General features: G+C 44.5%; 1 protein-coding gene and 1 pseudogene across 2 annotated transcripts in view; both read left to right on the top strand.

The window, feature by feature from the left end:
* Positions 1-19,781, top strand: part of Peli2 (pellino E3 ubiquitin protein ligase family member 2) — a 149,229-nt gene that overhangs the window by 113,028 nt on the left and 16,420 nt on the right. For both annotated transcript variants that reach the window (XM_052191683.1, XM_052191685.1), the window contains exon 3: positions 14,540-14,641. In XM_052191683.1, coding sequence (XP_052047643.1) covers positions 14,540-14,641 — 102 coding nt within the window. The remainder of the gene's footprint in view (positions 1-14,539; positions 14,642-19,781) is intronic.
* Positions 1,809-2,801, top strand: LOC127691674 (glyceraldehyde-3-phosphate dehydrogenase-like; annotated as a pseudogene).

Below are 19,781 nucleotides of genomic sequence, written 5' to 3'. Positions count from 1 at the left end.
AGCAAGTAACTTATAAAGGCAGATCTATCAGAATCACTCCAGACTTCTCACCAGAGAAGATGAAAGCTAGAAGATCCTGGGCAGACCTCGCACAGACCCTAAGAGAACACAAATGCCAGCCCAGGCTACTATACCCAGCAAAACTCTCAATCATCATAGAGAAACCAAGATATTCCATGATAAAACCAAATTTACATAATATCTGTCTACAAATCCAGCCCTACAAAGGATAGTAGATGGAAAATGCCAATACAAGGAGGGAAACTACACCCTAGAAAAAGCAAGAAAGTAATCTTCCAACAAACCCTAAAGAAGATACCCACACACACATAAAAATAACATCAAAAATAACAGGAAGCAACAATCACTATTCCCTAATATCTCTTAACAACACTGGAAGAAACTTAATGCTGGCCTTTCTCAGTCTGCTCCCCCGGGGCTCTGGGATGAATAGACAGAGTGCTCCACCTTGGGGGCTCTGGGATGAATAGACAGAGTGCTCCACCTTGGGGGCTCTGGGATGAATAGACAGAGTGCTCCACCTTGAGTCAGCAGCTCTGCCTTCCTCTCTTAGCTCTAGGCTGCAGGCTAGCTACCACAGGGGAGTAATATCATCTCACAGACTTAATAGACTGGGTGGTATCATAGAAAGTTCTCAGTTGGAGAGTTAGTCTGTGAGCTACCATTTTTAGTCAGTATTACGTTGTCTATACTCTTCACAAGGGGAGAGGTGGTGGTGGGAGGACGGGTGCTCAGAACTGTGAGGGCCATCAACAGAGGTGCCTTCAGACATGAAGGCTGACTGCTAGTTGCCCTTCGCTGTCTGTTTATAATTGAATCTTTTTTGGTTGCACATGCATGTCTAAGACTTTGACCTTTAAAAACCAAGCTTACTCCCATATTTCACTGTATCCCTGCAGCAGAGCTGTAGAGTAATTAGAGTGATCACAGATCGTCGTCAGGTGAGAACGTTGCATATGTGAGAACGTTGCATTTGTGAGAACGTTACATATGTGCGGGTTGGGTGAGTTAAGTCTGTCTCCAGCAGTTTGCACAGGGCATCCCGTCTGGTCCCTGCAGCTGATCTGTGGGATGTGCACACTGTTACCCACAAGGGTGCTCTTTGCGTGTGTTATGACACCGAAGGTTAAGTGACAGGTCTGTTCTGAAAGCTGGCGTTAGATTTGCCATGGGCCGTGTGACTGCACACCTAGTCCCACCATACCCCGCAGGCTCTTCAGTGTGTGGACAGAAACAAAGTCCAGAGCTCAAGTTTTGGACACGTCCAGTTGCGAAAAGAAGTCTCCAGGGCATAGTGGCCAGAAGCAAGAGATGTAAGATGCTGTCTGTGTTAATTGTTGGAGCTAGCCTAGCACAGCGGGATGCACACAGCAGCTTCTGCTGTAGCTGCTCGGTAACATCACCTCATGCTCTCTTCTAGATTCACATGACAACCTTGAACATGACGAGTGTGTGCATCGTAATTCCTTTCTTTTCACAGCAAGGCTTAAGTGGATTATGTGGTAGGTCTTTGAGAACTGTTAATCAGCTTAGCTTGAGAATGGCATCAGGTAGTAATATCTCGGGCAGGATAGGATGTTCTGCGTCAGGGGTTTGTTTGTCTAGCCAACACTTACTGAATACCCTGTGTCAAGTGTACTCTCAGCTGACAAGTTTGTAGACAAGGGAGAGATGCCATAGGTGCTTGTAACAGAAGCAGGCTTAAAGAAGAGTCTCTGCTCCACACCTCTCTGTTCCAGAGACAGCCACGTCTTCTAGTGTGGTGCCAACTTGGTCCCGTAGACAAGATGGTGAAGGTTAGCGTGAACAGATTTGGCTGTATTGGGTGCCTGGTGACCAGGTCTGCCTTCTGTTCTACTCTTGGCAAAGTGGAGCTTGTTGCCATCACTGACCCCTTCATTGACCTCAACTACATGGTCTCCATGTTCCAGTATGACTCCACCCATGGCAAATTCAACAGCATAGTCAAGGCTGAGAATGGGAAGCTTATCATGAACAGGAAGCCCGTCACCTAGCAAGATCCCGCTAGGGTGATGCTGATGCTGAGGATGTCATGGAGTCTACTGGTGTCTTTACTATCATGGAAAAGGCTGAGGCCCACTTGAAGGGTTTGGCCAAAAGGCTCATCATCTCCACCCCTTCTGCTGATGCCCCCATGTTTGTGATGGGTGTGAACCACGCAAGAAATATGACAACTCACTCAAGATTGTCAGCAATGCATCCTGCACCACCAACTGCTTAGCCCCCCTGGCCAAGGTCATTCATGACAACTTTGCCATTGTGGGAGGAAGGGCTCATGACCACCATCCATGCCATCACTGCCACTCAGAAAACTGAGGATGGCCCCTCTGGGAAGCTGTGGCGTGATGGCCATGGGGCTGCCCAGAACATCATCCCTGCATCCACTGGTGCTGCCAAGGCTGTGGGCAAGGTCATCCCAGAGCTGAACAGGAAGCTCCCTGGCATGGCCTTCCGTGTTCCTACCCCCAATGTATCCGTTGTGGATCTGACATGCTGCCTGGAGAAACTGCCAAGTATGATGACATCAAGAAGGTGGTGAAGCAGGAATCCGAGGGCCCGCTAAAGGACATCCTGGGCTACACTGAGGACCAGGTTGTCTCCTGAGACTTCAACAGCACTCACATTCTTCCATCTTTGATGCCGGGGCTAGCATTGCTCTCAATGACAACTTTGTAAAGCTCATTTCCTGGTACAACAGTGAATACAGCTACAGCAACAGGGTAGTGGACCTCATGGCCTACATAGCCTCCCAGGAGTAAGAAGCCCTGGACCGCCCACCCCAACAAGAGAGCAAGAGAGAGGCTCTCAATGCTGAGGAGTCCCTGTCCCAACTCGGCTCCCAGCATCTCCCTCAGTTTCCATCCCAGACCCCATAACAACAGGAGGGCCTAGGAAGCCCTCCCCATTCTCTTGAATACCATCAGTAAAGTTCACTGCACCCCCCCAAAAAGAATGTGTGACACATAAAGATTCTAAATTGTAAGCAAAACAAAATTTAGCTTCATTAAGAATTGTCTCCTCCTGCCTGAAGACACAAGACAGAAAGCACCTCAGAACTGTGATCCGTGAGACAAGGAAATGGGGTGAGCCTCAGTTGTCCTAATGGTAGTTACCAAGCCAAGCACAGCAAGGAAGCGCCAAGCTGCTGGTGACCTCGCTGAGATGAACAGACAGCAGCTAGCGTTTGTGAAGTGAGTCCCAGAGGGAAGGGCCTTGCGCTGAGAATGAGTAGATACAGGGGGTACCCCCTGAGCCCACTGGCCGGCACTACTTTCTGTTTGAGGGGGTGCAGCCTCATTGTTGAAGGAAACAGTCCTAACAGTGCTGTGGCTCACAGAGATCAGTCCATGCTCCCACCCACAGAGTGCAAAGACCACACAGTACAGGAGAATTAGGATGGAGTGTGCAGAAGAGTACCACCCAGCTAATCAGAGTAAATTACTACACCAGAGTCTGCCTGAGACTTGCCCGGACAAAGCTGACGGCCTCGAGAGATAAAGCTGAACTGAAGAGACCTAACGGCCTGCCAGAACACGCCCAGCGCCTGTAACAAATCCCAGCGCACACGGAAAGGGGAACAGTGGTGCCCAGCATTCAGTTACAAGAAACCGTGAAAGCAGCCTGTGACCTAGGCAGGGGGTTGTAGGAACAAAAGCACAAGTTAACACTAAGAATGGTGTCCTCTTTTGACACCTCAAAGCCCACTTCCAGGGACACTTCTCCTTCCACAGCCTGCAGCTCCTAATCCTTGCCGAACAGTTCTACCAAGTATTCAAGTTTATAAGCGTATGGGAGCCGTTTTCATCCAAACCACCGTACCCCCCCCCCAAAAGCACAATGCACTGGGTGCCTCACACTCTACCTGTACATCCAAAAGCAGGAGATCGCACCAAGTCCCCATGGAGGCAGTCAGTCGGAAGACTGCCCAGCAAGCTTTAATCCCAACACAAGCACCCTGCTAGTGTGGTCAGTTGTCCCTAAAAGAATGTAGTAGGAGCTGGAGTGGTCCTCGGGCTCTCTGTGTGACTGCAATCAGAAGGTGCATCCTTTGTACCTGTGCACATTTTACCTAACTAACAATCCCTCCCCACAGAAAGAGGCCAGAGAGCTGGCCCAGTGTAGGAGGAACAGCAGGCCTCGCTGACAAGGGGGGTGGTAGCTGGCTCCGCCAAAAGCATCAGGAAACAGCAAGTGGGCTGCATAACCGCTGAGGCAGTGTCTGCATGAGAGCCTGCCTGAGAGCCTAGAGATTGGTGACACAGTGACAGCCACTTGGAGGACATGCTTGCTTGGGACCAATGGGATACAGGTGGGGGTATGAAAGGGTTAATAAAGGAGCTTGCTGTAGCATTCTCACTTGATTCTGGACTTTCTCACCCACTGCCCTTAAGGGCAACTCCGGGCAGGACTGAGGAGTCCGGCAACAGCCCAGTGGCTACTAGCACTTGCTCTTAAAGGACTAGTGTTTGTTTCCCAGAACCCACGTGGTGGCTCACAGCTCTACAGAACTCTACGTCCAAGGGATCCAGTACCCCTCTCTGGCCTCTGGTGCACATGCATACCTGTAATCAAACTACTCATGCACCTTAAAAAAAATCCCCAGATCAAGAGATCTAAAAGTCTAAAAAATACTCCTGCCTTATAAGTGAATCAAGAACTCGGAAAACTCTGTGAAGTTAAATATTGAATATCCAGTAGAGATTTTGAGAGTTGTCATGATAATTGGATACAGCAGTAATTCTCTATCGGGCACTGAACTCTATACATTTCAGATGCCATCTGATAGGATCGCACAGCTCTTCACAGGGTAGGAGCTAGATCTATGGCTCTCAGCTAAGGCAGAGGGTTTTAAGAGAAGTGGCATAGCAGATCTCTCAATTCCTGCCCTTAATCCCTGCACTCAGCAAGGCGAGCAGGTCACTGTTAGTTGAAGGCCAGTCAGCCTGATCCACAGAAGGAAGTTTTAGGTCAGCCAGGGCTACATGGCAAGACTGTCTCCAAGAGGAGAGGGAGGGAGGGAGGGAGGGAGGGAGGGAGGGAGGGAGGGAGGGAGAGAGAGAGAGAGAGAGAGAGAGAGAGAGAGATTAATTGATTGATTTTGGTTTTTGCCTTTTGTGTTTCCCTTTTCCACAGCAGTATTTTAAAATACCAGCAGGGTGACAGGGTGGAAGCCAAAGGATCTGTTTGCTTAAAGCCCATCTCAGAGGCGTACTTTGGGCTACGTGAGACCCTGTCTCAAGCAAATAACAAAGTTGAGTTTACTGAACCTTGAGGAGTCAGTAACATGTAGCACGCCCGGCCTTCCACCGAAATCACCTGTGAGTCTCACAGGGCGAGGCCGCCAGCCATTGTCTTACCTTAGATTTTTTTGATACTGAGATTGTAATTTCCTTGACTCTGACAGGCTCGGCATCTTGAAAATGCCAACTGCCAAGATTCATGTTTCCTTTTGAAAATATTTTCGCGATTCTACATAACTGGAATCTAGATTTCACCAGTCACATAAAGAAAAGGAGATTCCTTCGCAGGTGGACAAACGTTAACTGCATCTGAGCTGTGAGAACAGAAGTCACCTGGGAAAAACCAAACTCCTCTTTCTTATACCTTTGAAGGAAGCCCTTCGCCCCTATCAGTAGGAGTAATCAGTGGGTTTTAGATGTTGTTTTATTTGGAGCAAGACTATATTTCAGTATTTCTCAGTGCTCAGGAGATTGTTTAGACAGATGGTAAGCTGGCCTACATATTAAAAAAATATATATGGTAGGTCTTTGGTTGTCTTAGTATAAAATCAATTTGTGTCAGGGCCAATTTATAGCGTCTGGAAATTTGCCTGCTTGGGCCAACGAAATGGGAAGTTCATAAGTGGATTATTGGCCAGAGAAGCTTGCATTTTGAGTGAAGTCATTTATAAGATGCTTTCTTCTACTTATGATCCATATTTACTAGGGTTTACTCTTTAAATAAGCTGCTTCCTGGGATGAGTACCTCATATGTTGTCAATGTAAATATTAAGTTATCATAGAAGACAGATTCACACACACCCTTTAAAGCACTTTCTACTGACTGATTAAATATTTTTCTGTTAGAGGTACCATTTTCTACTCTGAGTCTGTTTGTCAAATTTAACATACACAAAGATGAGGAAATACTGCTTTCGTTTTGCTGAACCATTGGTATTTCAAGAAATACTTTTTAAAAATACTCTTCCTTTTTTACATGTTCTTTTTGCTCATGTCTACCACCATAAAACTGTTTGAAAGCAAGCACCCCGCCATCTTTATGAAAGACTCTGCTGAGGGTAGCCTCTCCACCTCTTACCAAATTAGACTGGTGCTCCTATCCGTCTGCAGGTGGCCATGCCTGGTCTTTGTCACCATGTGACCCCCTGGCTGCCTGCAGTGCTGCTGCTGCCCAGGTTTTAGTGTTGAGCCCTGAATGTGGTGCTCTCAGGACCTACCCCTTCATCTTCCCTTGTTTTGTCAGCTGCCACAGAGTCAGTGTGGGGAGATGTCTCCAACACAACAGAGTTCCTCAGGCTGCGTGATTAAAATAGGCTTCCTTATGGCGGCTGGTGCATGGTGTGCTTGGTAATGGGAATAGTGTACAGGCATGCTTCTGTGTATAGACAGGGTATTCAAATCTCAGCTTTCCTGTGTGGAAAACTGTACTCCATCCGGATTTTCCCAGAGGTAAGACAACAAGAGAAGGCCATGCATTAGATTAGCTTTGTATGCAGTACAGTGAAACAAACCATCCTCCAAACTCAAGAGTGATGGCTAACACTGACTGCCAGTTGACAGGATTATAGAATCGTGGGAGACAAATATCTGGGAGTGTCACTATTTTTCCCTGTAGAGCTTGACGAGAGTGGTGAGCGGTAGCCAGACTGCAGACTGAATCCTATCCTGCCATGAGATTTCTGCCGTCACACATACCAGACCATTACTTTTAAATTCAGTCTCCCTCGGATTCCAGGATGCAGACAGGAGGCAGCCAGGCTCACTGTCACATTGAACCCTGAGTGGCAGAATCCTTGTTCCCCTCTGAAACCCCATGATCTGGGTGGGTCTCTGCTGTCCACATTTCTTTCAGGCTTCTGGTCTTCCGGGCCCCCATCAGACCAGCCCACTGAGCTATAGTCACAGCCTTGGAGGCCTTCCTAGCTCAGAGTTCCAAAGTCCTCAACCTACCTACCATAGACCACATGGTCATGTTTGTCAGAGCAGTAGTCATACTTTGTAGTACTGGTCTTCAGTATCAGTTACTGTCCTGTTGCTGAGACTTGACAAACAGCAACTCAAGGAAGGAAAGGATTGCTGCTCATGCATGTTCCCCAGGATAGCCCTTCATTGTAGGGAACTTCAGGGAGCTGGTCACACAGCATCCACAGTCAGGACGCAGACTCGCCCCACTTTCTCCTTTTTATTCAGTCGAGGTCCTCAGCCCATGGAATAGTGTTGCCCACAGTTAGGGTGAGTAAGCCACCTGGATAAAGCTCACCTAGGTAATCGTTCCCTAGTACCCAGAGGCTGGTCACCTAGGTGACTCCAGACCCTGTCAAGTTGTCATTATTAGCTATCGCAGAGAGATCTTGGCTTATGTGTACTCTGTGCTTAATTCCATGGATACAGAGTAAGTAGAAATGGTGGAATTCCTAGGGACAGATTCTCAGCCAGTACAGGAAGTAGCTTCTCTGCTATAGCCATTGCTGTTCCTGTCTTCTGGAGCATCAGAATACAGTAATCTCTTATAACTGGCACCTCCAATCAAATCCAGCTTCCTTGTGGTTAGGAGTGATCCCAGATTAGAAACAGGCACGTCTTAAGCATCCTTAGTCTCTGGCCTCTGTGTTTGCTAGCTGATTGACTGTGCCTGCCCCAGGTCCTGTCCAGTACCATGCATACAGTAGATTCTTTGCCAGGGCTTATAAAACAGCTCGCTAAGCTGATGTGGATGGGAACAGGAGTGGCCAAGTGCCAAGGTCAAAACCTTTGCTGCTTTCAAATAGGCTTATCATTTTGATTTACTAGGAAATACTATTGCTGTTGATTAAACGCAGGCCGACTTTCTTATCATAGCCATGACTTAGGCACTTACCTGAAATATATATATGGTTCTCTGAAAAATGGAATACCTTTAAAAGTGTGTGCGCATGTACCATGAATTGAGAATTACTTTAGGAATAGTACTCATGCATATTTTATACGAAAATTGACAAGGATGGCAGAAACCTCCTCGTCCCCTGGAGCAGTTTGAACCAGACGGATGGAGGATTTATTGCCTAATTACACTTGTCATCCTGACATAAAAGTCATTAGTTCTAGAAAAACGTGTTTGTCATACCAGGATGATCTCTAATTAATACAATCAATATCGAACATGGATTTAAAGCCAGAGAGAAGAGTCCTCTCCAGCACATGCGGTCGACGCCAAGGAGCTGGTGGCAAACCTGGTTGGTTCTGGTACCGTGCCGTGTGCACAACTTGATGTGTGAGGAGGGGAGCACCAGCCTGCACAGCCTCCACTGTGCTTCAGAGCTGCTGGCACTGACTCCCTCTGTCGGTGAATGAGGGTCACCGGAGCATCAGAAAGGGATGCCATGTGAACTGATGAGTATCTAGACTAGCATCCAAGCCAGATCCAGGGTCATGTTTTCCTCAGCATCAGACTCCACTAACCAAGTTGACTTTCGTGGTGCCCACACGTGGCCGTGTCCTCTTTTCTTAAAGTGCATGTAAAGTTGGAGCCCAGAAGAATAAAGCAAGTACCCATGCAGAGCGAGCTATTTGAATGTGAGTAGCTTCAGACACAGGCTGGGTTTTCAGTGGGCTTTCCGGTGGGGCTGCCTTACCATGGGTAGTGCCATCTCTCGTGTTGTGGGATGTGACCAGGTAGTGGAGCTGCTATTCTGTGTTGGCGTGTACTTAAGGCCTGGTGAGACATGGTACCCATGCTGCTCTGTCCAGCATCAGACTACACACTGGCTTTAGGCTGCCTCACAGTCAAGCAAGCTCATCCAGTGGCCTGTTTGTACCACACACACACACAGGTCAAAAGTTGATTAGGGCCCCCGTGCAGTGGTGATGCACGCCTTTAATCCCAGCACTTGACAGGCAGAGGCAGGTGGATTTCTGAGTTTGAGGCTAGCCTGGTCTACAGAGTGAGTTCAGGACAGTCCGGGCTATACAGAGAAACTCTGTCTTGAAAAAACAAAGCAAAACAAAAGTTGCTTTAGACCAAAAGCAGTACAATTCATCAGCATCATTCAGACTTACCCACAGCTGTCATGCTGTTGTTTCCTGTAACGCCAGTCTAGGTGTGTCCACCGATGTACACTTCATAGCGGGATGCTTAGGTTTAATAGCAGTCCTACTGTGAGAGGCCACAGCAGTTTATGTCTTCCTTTTATCAGGTCCTTTCTGCAGTGATCACCTTGTATAGTTACTTCCTTAAATTATATAATGGACTGGAATATTAAATTGTCAGGATTAATATTTAGAGGGCCTTGAAATAATCCTGCCTGAAACATGCAGGTGCGGTGGAGGGAGGCTCTGTAGTTGGCCCCTCAGGCCTTAATAAAAACTGCAGTGGCTTCCATCTTTCAGAAGGCCTTTGAGAACAGAAGTATCGGTTGTGCTTCTTGGTGAACTCCAAAGACAAGGAGGTCATAGTTCCTAGAATAGTGTATGTGAGGCCATATCTATCCCAAAACGACTTGCCAGATGGCTGAGGGGAAGGTTCTTAGCTGAAAGTTGAACCAGTGTGCCCCCTGACTGCTCTCACCTTAATAGCAAAGGTTGGGTATGCTGAGCCTGTGAAGTGGCCTTACACAGGAAAGTGAATCAGCTAAAGAAAGCAGTGCCTTGCTCAAAGTGGGCACACTTGGGCCTCTGCGGCTTCCAAGTCAGGCTTCCCTTCTTTAGTTGGATGGACTAGAAGCTGTTATTCTGTGTGGACACAGTTGTTTGGTTGTAGATTTTAATCCAGTTCACACAGGAAAGTAAGTTTCGTAGACTGGAGACAGTTGAGAGTAACACGATTGGTCACTGTCAGAACTTCCATTCATGGAGAGCAAGGAGAGTGAGAGGAAGGCGCGAGGAAGACATCTAACCATCATCTTGTGTCTGTGGCACATTCTTTCATTTGCTCATTTCGTCGTCAGTGACTGCCTGTGGTGCCCTTGAAGCTGGGAATGAGAATTAGGGAGAATAGCCCCACTGTGCTGGAGGTGCCCTGTGAGGTGCTGGTGGTGTCCTGTGAGGTGACTGCTGTGAGGTGCTGGAGGTGCCCTGTGAGGTGCTGGAGGTGCCCTGTGAGGTGCTGGAGGTACCCTGTGAGGTGCTGGAGGTGCCCTGTGAGGTGACTGCTGTGAGGTGCTGGTGGTGTCCTGTGAGGTGACTCTGCTGTGAGGTGACTCTGCTGTGAGGTGCTAGCTGGCAGTGTCCTGTGAGGTGACGCTGCTGTGAGGTGCTAGCTGGCAGTGTCCTGTGAGGTGACTCTGCTGTGAGGTGCTAGCTGGCAGTGTCCTGTGAGGTGACTATGCTGTGAGGTGCTAGCTAGCAGTGTCCTGTGAGGTGACTATGCTGTGAGGTGCTAGCTGGCAGTGTCCTGTGAGGTGACTCTGCTGTGAGGTGCTGGCAGTGTCCTGTGAGGTGACTCTGCTGTGAGGTGCTGGCAGTGTCCTGTGAGGTGACTCTGCTGTGAGGTGCTAGCTGGCAGTTCCTGTGAGGTGACTCTGCTGTGAGGTGCTAGCTGGCAGTGTCCTGTGAGGTGACTCTGCTGTGAGGTGCTAGCTGGCAGTTCCTGTGAGGTGACTCTGCTGTGAGGTGATTCTGCTGTGAGGTGCTAGCTGGAAGTGTCCTGTGAGGTGACTTTGCTGTGAGGTGCTGACAGTGTCTTGTGAGGTGACTCTGCTGTGAGGTGCTGGCAGTGTCCTGTGAGCCGATTCAGCACTGGCTGTCTTCTTGGAACTTATGCAAAATCTTGGTCTCCTCTTTCCTATCTTCCCCAGATCCAGAGCCTCAGCTATGGCTTTCTTAATCCTAAAGATGCAGGAAGCATGTTTTCTTAACATAATGCTATTTATCCTTCCTAAGCCTGTCCATCACTGTTTGACAGCATAAATAACCCACAGTGGTTTAAAATGATAAAATTTTATTAAACAGGATGATATTCACAGTGTCTTGGATGTCACAGCGTTCAAAGCCAAGAACTTCCAGCCCGGCCCCCCTTGTGTCTTATGAGACTTGGAGTGGCTCCTCTGCCTTGGCAGTTTCTGTGTAAGGTAGTCCATCCCCATATTCACCTGTGCTGGTTAGTATGTTATCAACTTTATGGAAACAAAAGTCACTTGGGAGGAAGGACCCTTATATGGAGAATTGCCTCTATCAAATTGGCTTGTTTCCATGTCTTCCTCCTCCTCCTCCTCCTCCTCCTCCTCCTCTTCTTCGTCCTCCTTCTCTTCCTCCTCCTCTTCTTCCTCCTCCTTCTCTTCCTCCTCCTCTTCCTCCTCCTCCTTCTCTTCTTCCTCCTCCTCCTTCTCTTCCTCTTTTTCCTCTTCTTCCTCCTCTTCCTCTTCCTCCTCCTCCTCTTCCTCCTCTTCCTCCTCCTCCTTCTCTTCCTCCTCTTCCTCCTCCTCCTTCTCTTCCTCCTCTTCCTCCTCCTTCTCTTCCTCCTCCTTCTCTTCCTCCTCCTTTTCTTCCTCCTCTTCCTCTTCCTCCTTCTCTTCCTCCTCTTCCTCCTCCTCCTCCTTCTCTTCCTCCTCCTTCTCTTCCTCCTCCTTCTCTTCCTCCTCTTCCTCCTCCTCCTTCTCTTCCTCCTCCTCTTCCTCCTCCTCCTCCTTTTCCTCCTCCTCTTCCTCCTCCTCCTCCTCCTCCTTCTTCTCTTCCTCCTCTTCCTCTTCCTCCTCCTCCATCATCATCATGAGCTGCAGCTTGGAAGCGTAAGCTGAAATAAACCATTTTCTCTCAGGTTGCTTATACTTGTGGTGTTCACAACAGCAGGAGAGCAAACTAAGACAATACACGCTATTGCTCCTGGTTCGCATTTCTTACATGGCGGCTTGCAATTTGCACACAAGAGTATTAATTAAACTTAGACCAGCTGGACTTAGCCTGGCAGCTGCCCAGTGCCTACCTCTGGCACTTTGTCAGGTGATTTGGAGGTGTCTCCAGGCACCTGCCCAGGGTTGGCCTAGGCCCAGGCATTACCGTAAGCCAGCTCCCAGATGTCAGTCTCCCAGCGCCTTGGGAGAATGTTAAAACTAGCAGAGTAAAGCTTGGAATAACTTTAAGGCACAGTGTTTCAGAGTGAGGACTTGCCTCAAAAGTTCCTGTCAGAGGTGTGTACAGATAGAATTTCAGTGAAGACACCTGAGATGCTGACTTCTGACCTCCTCTGGCAAGTGCACCCCTGCATCTGCATGTTGGGGGGGGGGAGGGAAAGAGGAGGGATGGAGAGTGGAGGAGTCTTCTCTAGCAATGTCATTGAATTAAATGTTTTCCAAACTAATAAATAGATTTTGTTCTTTTAACTTAATACATATTGTTTACATTAAGATAGAATTTGTCCGACTCAGACCAGCGAAGGGTTGGAAGACTGTTCTTGGTAGTGTTAAGAAGTGGTTTTGAGATTTCGGGCTGTACTAAAGAGCTCTGTTGCCTCCTTTAATAATTGCAGCATCTTACTAAAGCCTTGTGAAATACAGTCACGGGGCTCCTCATTAGGATTACAGACTGTCTGGGAGGTCGCCAGGCTCATTGGGACTCGGCGTCTCTAAGCAGTGGCCGGTCACACAGGTGCTCAGAGTCTTTTGTGGGAGCACGTTGTATGTGCTCCACCACTTCAGAAGGCTCTGTGCTCTTCAGACAATAAATGTTTAATAGGAAAGCTTATTAAAGTTTTATTTATTATGCTTAATAAAAAGTAGAAATGAAAATAAGTTAAAGTACTAGAGAAAATGTAATTGAAACAGTTCGGAGTATCATTTAAATCAATTCCCATATTAATTTAGAAACAGTAAAAGCATTTGACTACAACTTAAGATGTGTTAAAACATCTTAATGGAAAAAAATATGAGCAATATCTTGTCTTTATATTCCTAGATTACTTGAAAAAGAAGATTGGCTTATTTTTTTAAATGAAAACAGGGAAAACTACAAATAAGTTAAGTTGTCTGTACTTTAGAGATAGGTTCTTGCTCTTGCATTGTTGCCCAGACTGACCTCAAACTCCCAATCCTCCGGCCTCTATCTTTTTTTAAGCACTGGAATTCCTGTATTGTGCCACCAAATCCTGTTGTCTTATTTTTTATGATAAAGAACGTGTGGGTGCAGCAGTTGCTTATACAAGATGCGGAGGTATGGGATGTGGAATAGTCAGGGTGGATGGAGGTGGGGAATAAGATAAGGAGGATAAAAATTTTTTAAAAATTAATTAATAAAAAAAGAGATTGACTGAGATGCAAAAGCCAATGTAGACATGACTGTGGGTTAGAACATTATGTTGTCACATAGGCAACCTTGCAGGATATTAATAGTGTTTTCAGTGACTTTATTACTGTGCTTATAATCTCTGTAACACAGATGAATCAGTGTGACAGATTATCATTAATTTACCCATTGTGTGAAAGAAATTTTAAAAATTTAAAGAAATCACCGTAGTTGGTCTAAAAGTTCTGAAAATATTCCCTATTCTGTTAGGGAATAAGGAGGGTGTTATATTTTTCTGACAATATAATTGAATCAAGTTGTATTTGTTTGGGTTCTCTAGAGTCACAGAAAGTATGGATAGTCTTTATATAGTTAGGGAATTTGTGGATTACTTACAGTCTATAGTCCAACTCCCCAACAATGGTCAACAGCAGCTTGTGGATGGAAGTCCAAGGATCTAGCAGTTTCTCAGTCCCACAAGGCAAGCAGGCAAGGAAGAGTGAGAGAGAATCTTCTTTCTTCCAAAGTCCTTATATATCTCCAGCAGAGGGTGTAGCCCAGATTAAAGGCTGTAGGTCTCCAACAGAGGGTGTGGCCCAGATTATTGGCGTGTGGGTCTCCAGCAGAGAGTGTGGCCCAGATTAAAGGTGTGTGCATCCAGGCCTTTAATCCCAAATGATCTTGATCTCCTTGTTTTAGCCACTATGCTTCAAGATCTCCATACCAAGATCCAGGTCAGAAACTTATATCTCTGAGCCTCCAAAATAGGATCATAGGTGAGCCTTCCAATTCTAGACTGTAGTTCATTCCAGATATAGTCAAGTTGACAACCAGGAATAACCACTACACAAGTATTGCAAATAAACTGATTTTTTTTACACTTATGTAGAGTATATGACAAAACTTTCTGAAATTAAACCTTTTAGGGCGGAGTGTGGGGACAGTCTCTGACCACTGGGATGATGCTGGCTTCTGGTTTGCCTGGTGGAGAAGTGACTGAAGCGTAACAGAAGTGTGACTAGGATGAGATTTAAATGAGTTTTTCTTTTCTTCCCTCTCACGACTAGGCCATCAGCTGCAAAGGTCAGCACAGCATATCCTATACTTTGTCACGGAACCAGACTGTGGTGGTGGAGTACACGCACGATAAGGACACGGACATGTTTCAGGTAACAAGTCCTTTTTAAAGGAAACCGTCTCACTTCCGTTGATGTGTGTGTTTTGACATTTGACTAGAGCTCAGTCATGCTGAGGGGAAAAGAAGTGAGAATAATGTAAAAGTCACTCTAAAGGGATAAGAGGAAATTATAAGGCCATATCTTGAGATAGTTTTGATTGTTTGCTTGTTTTTGAGATTGTATTTTAATTACAGCATTTCTCCCTCCAAGCCTTCCCACACACCCATCCCTGCTTGCCTTCAAATTCATGGCCTCACTATTTTTTTCATCAGTTTTAATGTAATAAAAATGGGCATTAACAATACACACAAAAAATGTAAAGGCTGCCACATTTTTTATTGGATGTTTTATTTACACTTCAAATGTTATCTGCTTTCCCCATTCCCCCCTCCCAGAAACCCCCTATCCCATCCCCCCTCCTGCTTCTATGAGGGCATTCCTCTACCCACCCTCTTCCGCCCTTGAGTCCCCTATACTGGGCATCTAACAAGCCTTCATAGGACTAAGGACCTCTCCTCCCACTAATGTCTGACAAGGCCATAGTCTGCTACATATATAGCTGGAGCCATGTGAACTCCTTGGTTGGTAGCTGGGAGCTCTGGGGGGTCTGATTGGTTGATATTATTGTTCTTCCTGTGGGGTTGCAAACCCCTTTAGCTCCTTCAGTCTTTTCTCTAACTCTTCTATTGGGACCCGGCACTCAGTTCAGTGGTTGGCTGTGAGCATCCGCCTCTGTATATATAAGGCTCTGGCAGGGCTTCTCAGGAGACAGCCATATAAGGCTCCTTTCAGCAAGCATTTCTTGGCATCCACAATAATGTCGGGGTTTGATGGCTGTATATGGGATGGATCTCCAGGTGGGACAATCTCTGATTGACCTTTCCTTCAGTCTCTGCTCTATATATGTCATGTTTCCATATTTGTTCCCATGAATACTTTGTTCCCCTTTCTAAGAAGGACCGAAGTATCCACACTTTGGTCTTCCTTCTTCTTGAGCTTCATGTGGTCTGTGAATTTTATCTTTGGTATTCGGAGCTTTTGGGCTAATATCCACTTATCAGTGAGTGCATACCATGTGTGTTCTTTTGTGTTTGGGTTAACCTAACTCAGGATGATATTTCCTAGTTCCATCCATTTGCCTAAGAATTTTATGAATTCATCATTTTTTAATAATTGAGTAGTACTCCATTGTGTAAATGTACCACATTTTCTGTATCCATTCCTCTGTTGAAGGACATCTGGGCTCTTTCCAGCTTCTGGCTATAATAAATAAGGCTGCTATGAACATAATGGAGCATGTTTCTTTGTTATATGTTGGAGTATCTTCTGGGTACATGCCCAGGAGTAGAATAACTGGGTCCTCGGGTAGTACATGTCCAATTTTCTAAGGAATTACCAGACTGATTTCCAGAGTGGTTGTACCAGCTTGCAATCCCACCAATAAGAGTGTTCCTCTTTCTCCACATCCTAGCCAGCATGTGTGGTAACCTGAGTTTTTGATCTTAGCCATTCTGACTGGCTAAGTGTGAGGTGGAATCTCAGGGTTGTTTTAATTTTCATATCACCGAATGTTTAACATTTCTTTAAGTGCTTCTCAGCCATTCGATATTCCTCAGTAGAAAATTCTTTGTTTAGCTCTGTGCCCCATTTTTAATAGGGTTATTTGATTTTCTGGAATCCAACTTCTGGAGTTCTTTGTATATATTGGATATTAGTCCCTATCGAATATAGGATTGGTCAAGATCTTTTCCCAATCTATTGGTTGCTGTTTTGTACTATTGACAGTGTCCTTTGCCTTACAGAAGCTTTGCAATTTTATGAGGTCCCATTCTTGATCTTAGAGCATAAACCATTGGTATTCAGGAAATTTTTCCCTGTGCCCATTTGTTCGAGGCACTTCCCCACTTTCTGTCCTACAAGTTTCAGTGTATCTGGTTTTATGTGGAGGTCCTTGATCCACTTGGACTTGTGCTTTGTACAAGGAGATATGAATGTGTTGATTTGCATTTTTCTACATGCTGACCACCAGTTGAACCAGCACCATTTGTTAAAAATGCTGTCTTTTTTCCACTGGATGTTTTTAGCTGCTTTGTCAAATATCAAGTGACCATAGGTGTGTGGGTTTGTTTTTGGGTCTTCAATTCTATTCCATTGATCTTCCTGCCTTTCCCTACCAATACTATACAGTGTCTATCACTATTGCTCTGTAATATAGCTTGATGTCAGGGATGGTGATTCCCCCAGAAGTTCTTTTATTGTTAAGAATAGTTTTCACTATCTTGGGTTTTTTGTTATTCCAAATGAATTAGCAAATTGTTCTTTCTAATTCTATGAAGCATTGATTTGGAATTTTGATGGTGATTGCATTGAATCTGTAGATTGCTTTTAGCAAGATGGCCACTTTTACTATATTAATCCTTCTAATCCATGAGCATGGGAGATCTTTCCATCTTCTGAGATCTTCGATTTCTTTCTTCAGAGACTCGAAGTTCTTGTCACACAGATAATTTCACTTCCTTGGTACACACGAAGTTATGTAATATCATTTGTAACTATTGTGAAGGGTGTTGTTTCCCTAATTTCTTAGGGAAGGCTACTGATTTTTTTAGTTAATTTTATATCCAGCCACTTTGCTGAAGTTGTTTATCAGCTTTAGGAGTTCTCTGGTGGAATTTATGGGGTCACTTAAGAATACTATCATATCATCTTCAAATAGTGATCCTTTGACTTCTTTATAATTTGTATCCCTTTGCCCTCCTGTTGTTGTCTAATTGCTCTGGCTAGGACTTTGAGTACTATATTAAACAGGTAGGGAGAGAGAGGGCAGCCTGGTCTAGTCCCTGATTTTAGTGGGATTCTTTCAAGTTTCTCTCCATTTAATTTGATGTTAGCTACCCGTTTGCTATATATTGCTTTTACTGTGTTTAGGTATGGGCCTTGAATTCTTAATCTTTCTAAGATTTTTAACATGAAGGAATGCTGAATTTTGTCAAATGCTTTTTCAGCATCTAATAAAATTATCTTGTGGTTTTCTTCTTTGAGTTTGTTTATGTGGTGGATTACATTAATGGCTTTCTGTATATTGAACCGTCCCTGCATCCCTGGGATAAAGCCTACTTGATCATGGTGAATGATCATTTTGATGTGTTCTTGGATTAGGTTTATTTTTGCATCAATGTTCATAAGAGAAATTGGTCTGAAGTTCTTTGTTTTGCCTTTGAGTGGTTTAGGTATAAGTGTAATTGTGGCTTCATAGAATGAATTAGGTAGTGTTCCTTTTGCTTCTATTTCATTGAATACTTTGAAGAGTATTGGTATTAGGTCTTCTTTGAAGTCTGATAGAATTCTCCACTAAACTCTTATGGTCCTGGGCTTTTTTTTGGTTGAGAGACTTTTAATGACTTTCTATTTCTTTAGGGGTTATGGTACTGTTTATACAATCCTGATTCAACTTTAGTATTTGGTATCTGTCTAAACAATTGTCCATTTTATCCAGATTTTCCAAATTTGTTGAATATAAGCTTTTGTAGTAGGATTTGATGATGTTTTTAATTTCCACAGTTTCCACTGTTTTGTTTCCCTTTTCATTTTTGATTTTGTTAATTTGGTACTGTCTCTGTGCCCTCTGGTTAGTCCGGTTAAGGGTTTTTTTATCTTGTTGATTTTCTCAAAGAACCAGCTCCTGGTTTTGTTGGTTGTTTATATAGTTCTTTTTGTTTCTATTTGGTTGATTTCAGCCCTGAGATAGATTATTTCCTGCCCTCTACTCCTCTTGGGTGTATTTGCTTATTTTTGTTCTAGAGCTTTCAGGTGTACTGCCAAGCTGCTAGTGTATGCTCTCTTCAATTTCTTTTGAGGCACATAGAGATAAGAGTTTTCCTCTTACCAGTGCTTTCATTCTGTTCCATAACTTTTGGTATGATGTGTTTCATTTTCATTAAATTCTAAAACGTCTTTAATTTCTTTCTTCATGTCTTCCTTGCCTGAGTTATCATTGAGTAGAGCGTTGTTTAGCTTCCATGTGTATATGTGCTTTCTATTGTTTTTGTTGGTATTTATGGCCAGCCTTAGTCTGGTGCATGGGATTATTTCAATCTTCTTATATCTGTTGAGCCTTGGTTTTTCTTTTTCTTTTTTCTTTTTTTTTTTTTTTTTTGACCAATTATATGGTTAGTTTGGGAGAAGGTACCATAAGGTGCTGAGAAGGTATATTCTTTTGCTTTAGGATTAAATGTTCTGTAAATATCTGTTAAATCTATTCGGGTCATAACTTCTGTTAGTTTCACTGTGTCTTTGTTTAGTTTGTGTTTCCATGATCTATCTGTCCATTGCTAAGAGTGGGCTGTTGAACTCTCCCACTGTTATTGAGTAGGGCGTGATATGTGCTTTGAGCTTTAGTAAAGTTTCTTTTATGAATACTGGTGCCCTTGCATTTGGAGCATAGATGTTCAGAATTGAGAGTTCATCTTTGTTGATTTTTTTCCTTTGACCAGTATGAAGTATCCCTCCGTATCTTTTTTGATAACTTTTGGTTGAATGTTGAATTTATATGATATTAGAATGGCTCTTCCAGATTGTTTCTTGGGACCATTTTCTTGGAAAATTTACTCTGAGGTAGTGTTTATCTTTGACACTGAGGTGCATTTCCTCTGTGCAGCAGAATCCTGGTTCCTGTTTATGTATTCAGTCTATTAGTCTATGTCTTTTTATTGGGGAATTGAGTCCATTAATGTTAAGAGATTAAGGAAAAGTGATTGTTACTTCCTGTTGTTTTTGATGTTATTTTTATCTTATGTTTGATTGGTTATCTTCTGGGTTTGTGTAAAGAAGATTGCTTTCTTGCTTTTTCTAGGATGTAGTTTCCCTCCTTGCATTGGTGTTTTCCATCTAATATCCTTTGTAGAGCTGCATTTGAGGAAAGATATTGCATAAATTTGGTTTTGTCATGGAATGTCTTGGTTTCTCTGTCTATAGTAATTTAGAGTTTTGCTGGGTATAGTAGCCTGGGCAGGCATTTGTGTTCTCTTAGGGTCTGTATGACATCTGCCCATCTGGTGTAATTCTGATAGGTCTGCCTTTATATGTTACTCGACCTTTTTCCCTTACTGCTTTTAATATCCTTTCTTTGTTT

The sequence above is a fragment of the Apodemus sylvaticus genome, chromosome 8, assembly GCF_947179515.1.
Source record: "Apodemus sylvaticus chromosome 8, mApoSyl1.1, whole genome shotgun sequence".
In the NCBI taxonomy this organism is placed as follows: Eukaryota; Metazoa; Chordata; class Mammalia; order Rodentia; family Muridae; genus Apodemus; species Apodemus sylvaticus.
The sequence above is the reverse complement of the archived record's forward strand: the minus strand, read 5'-3'. Positions and strand labels throughout refer to the sequence as shown.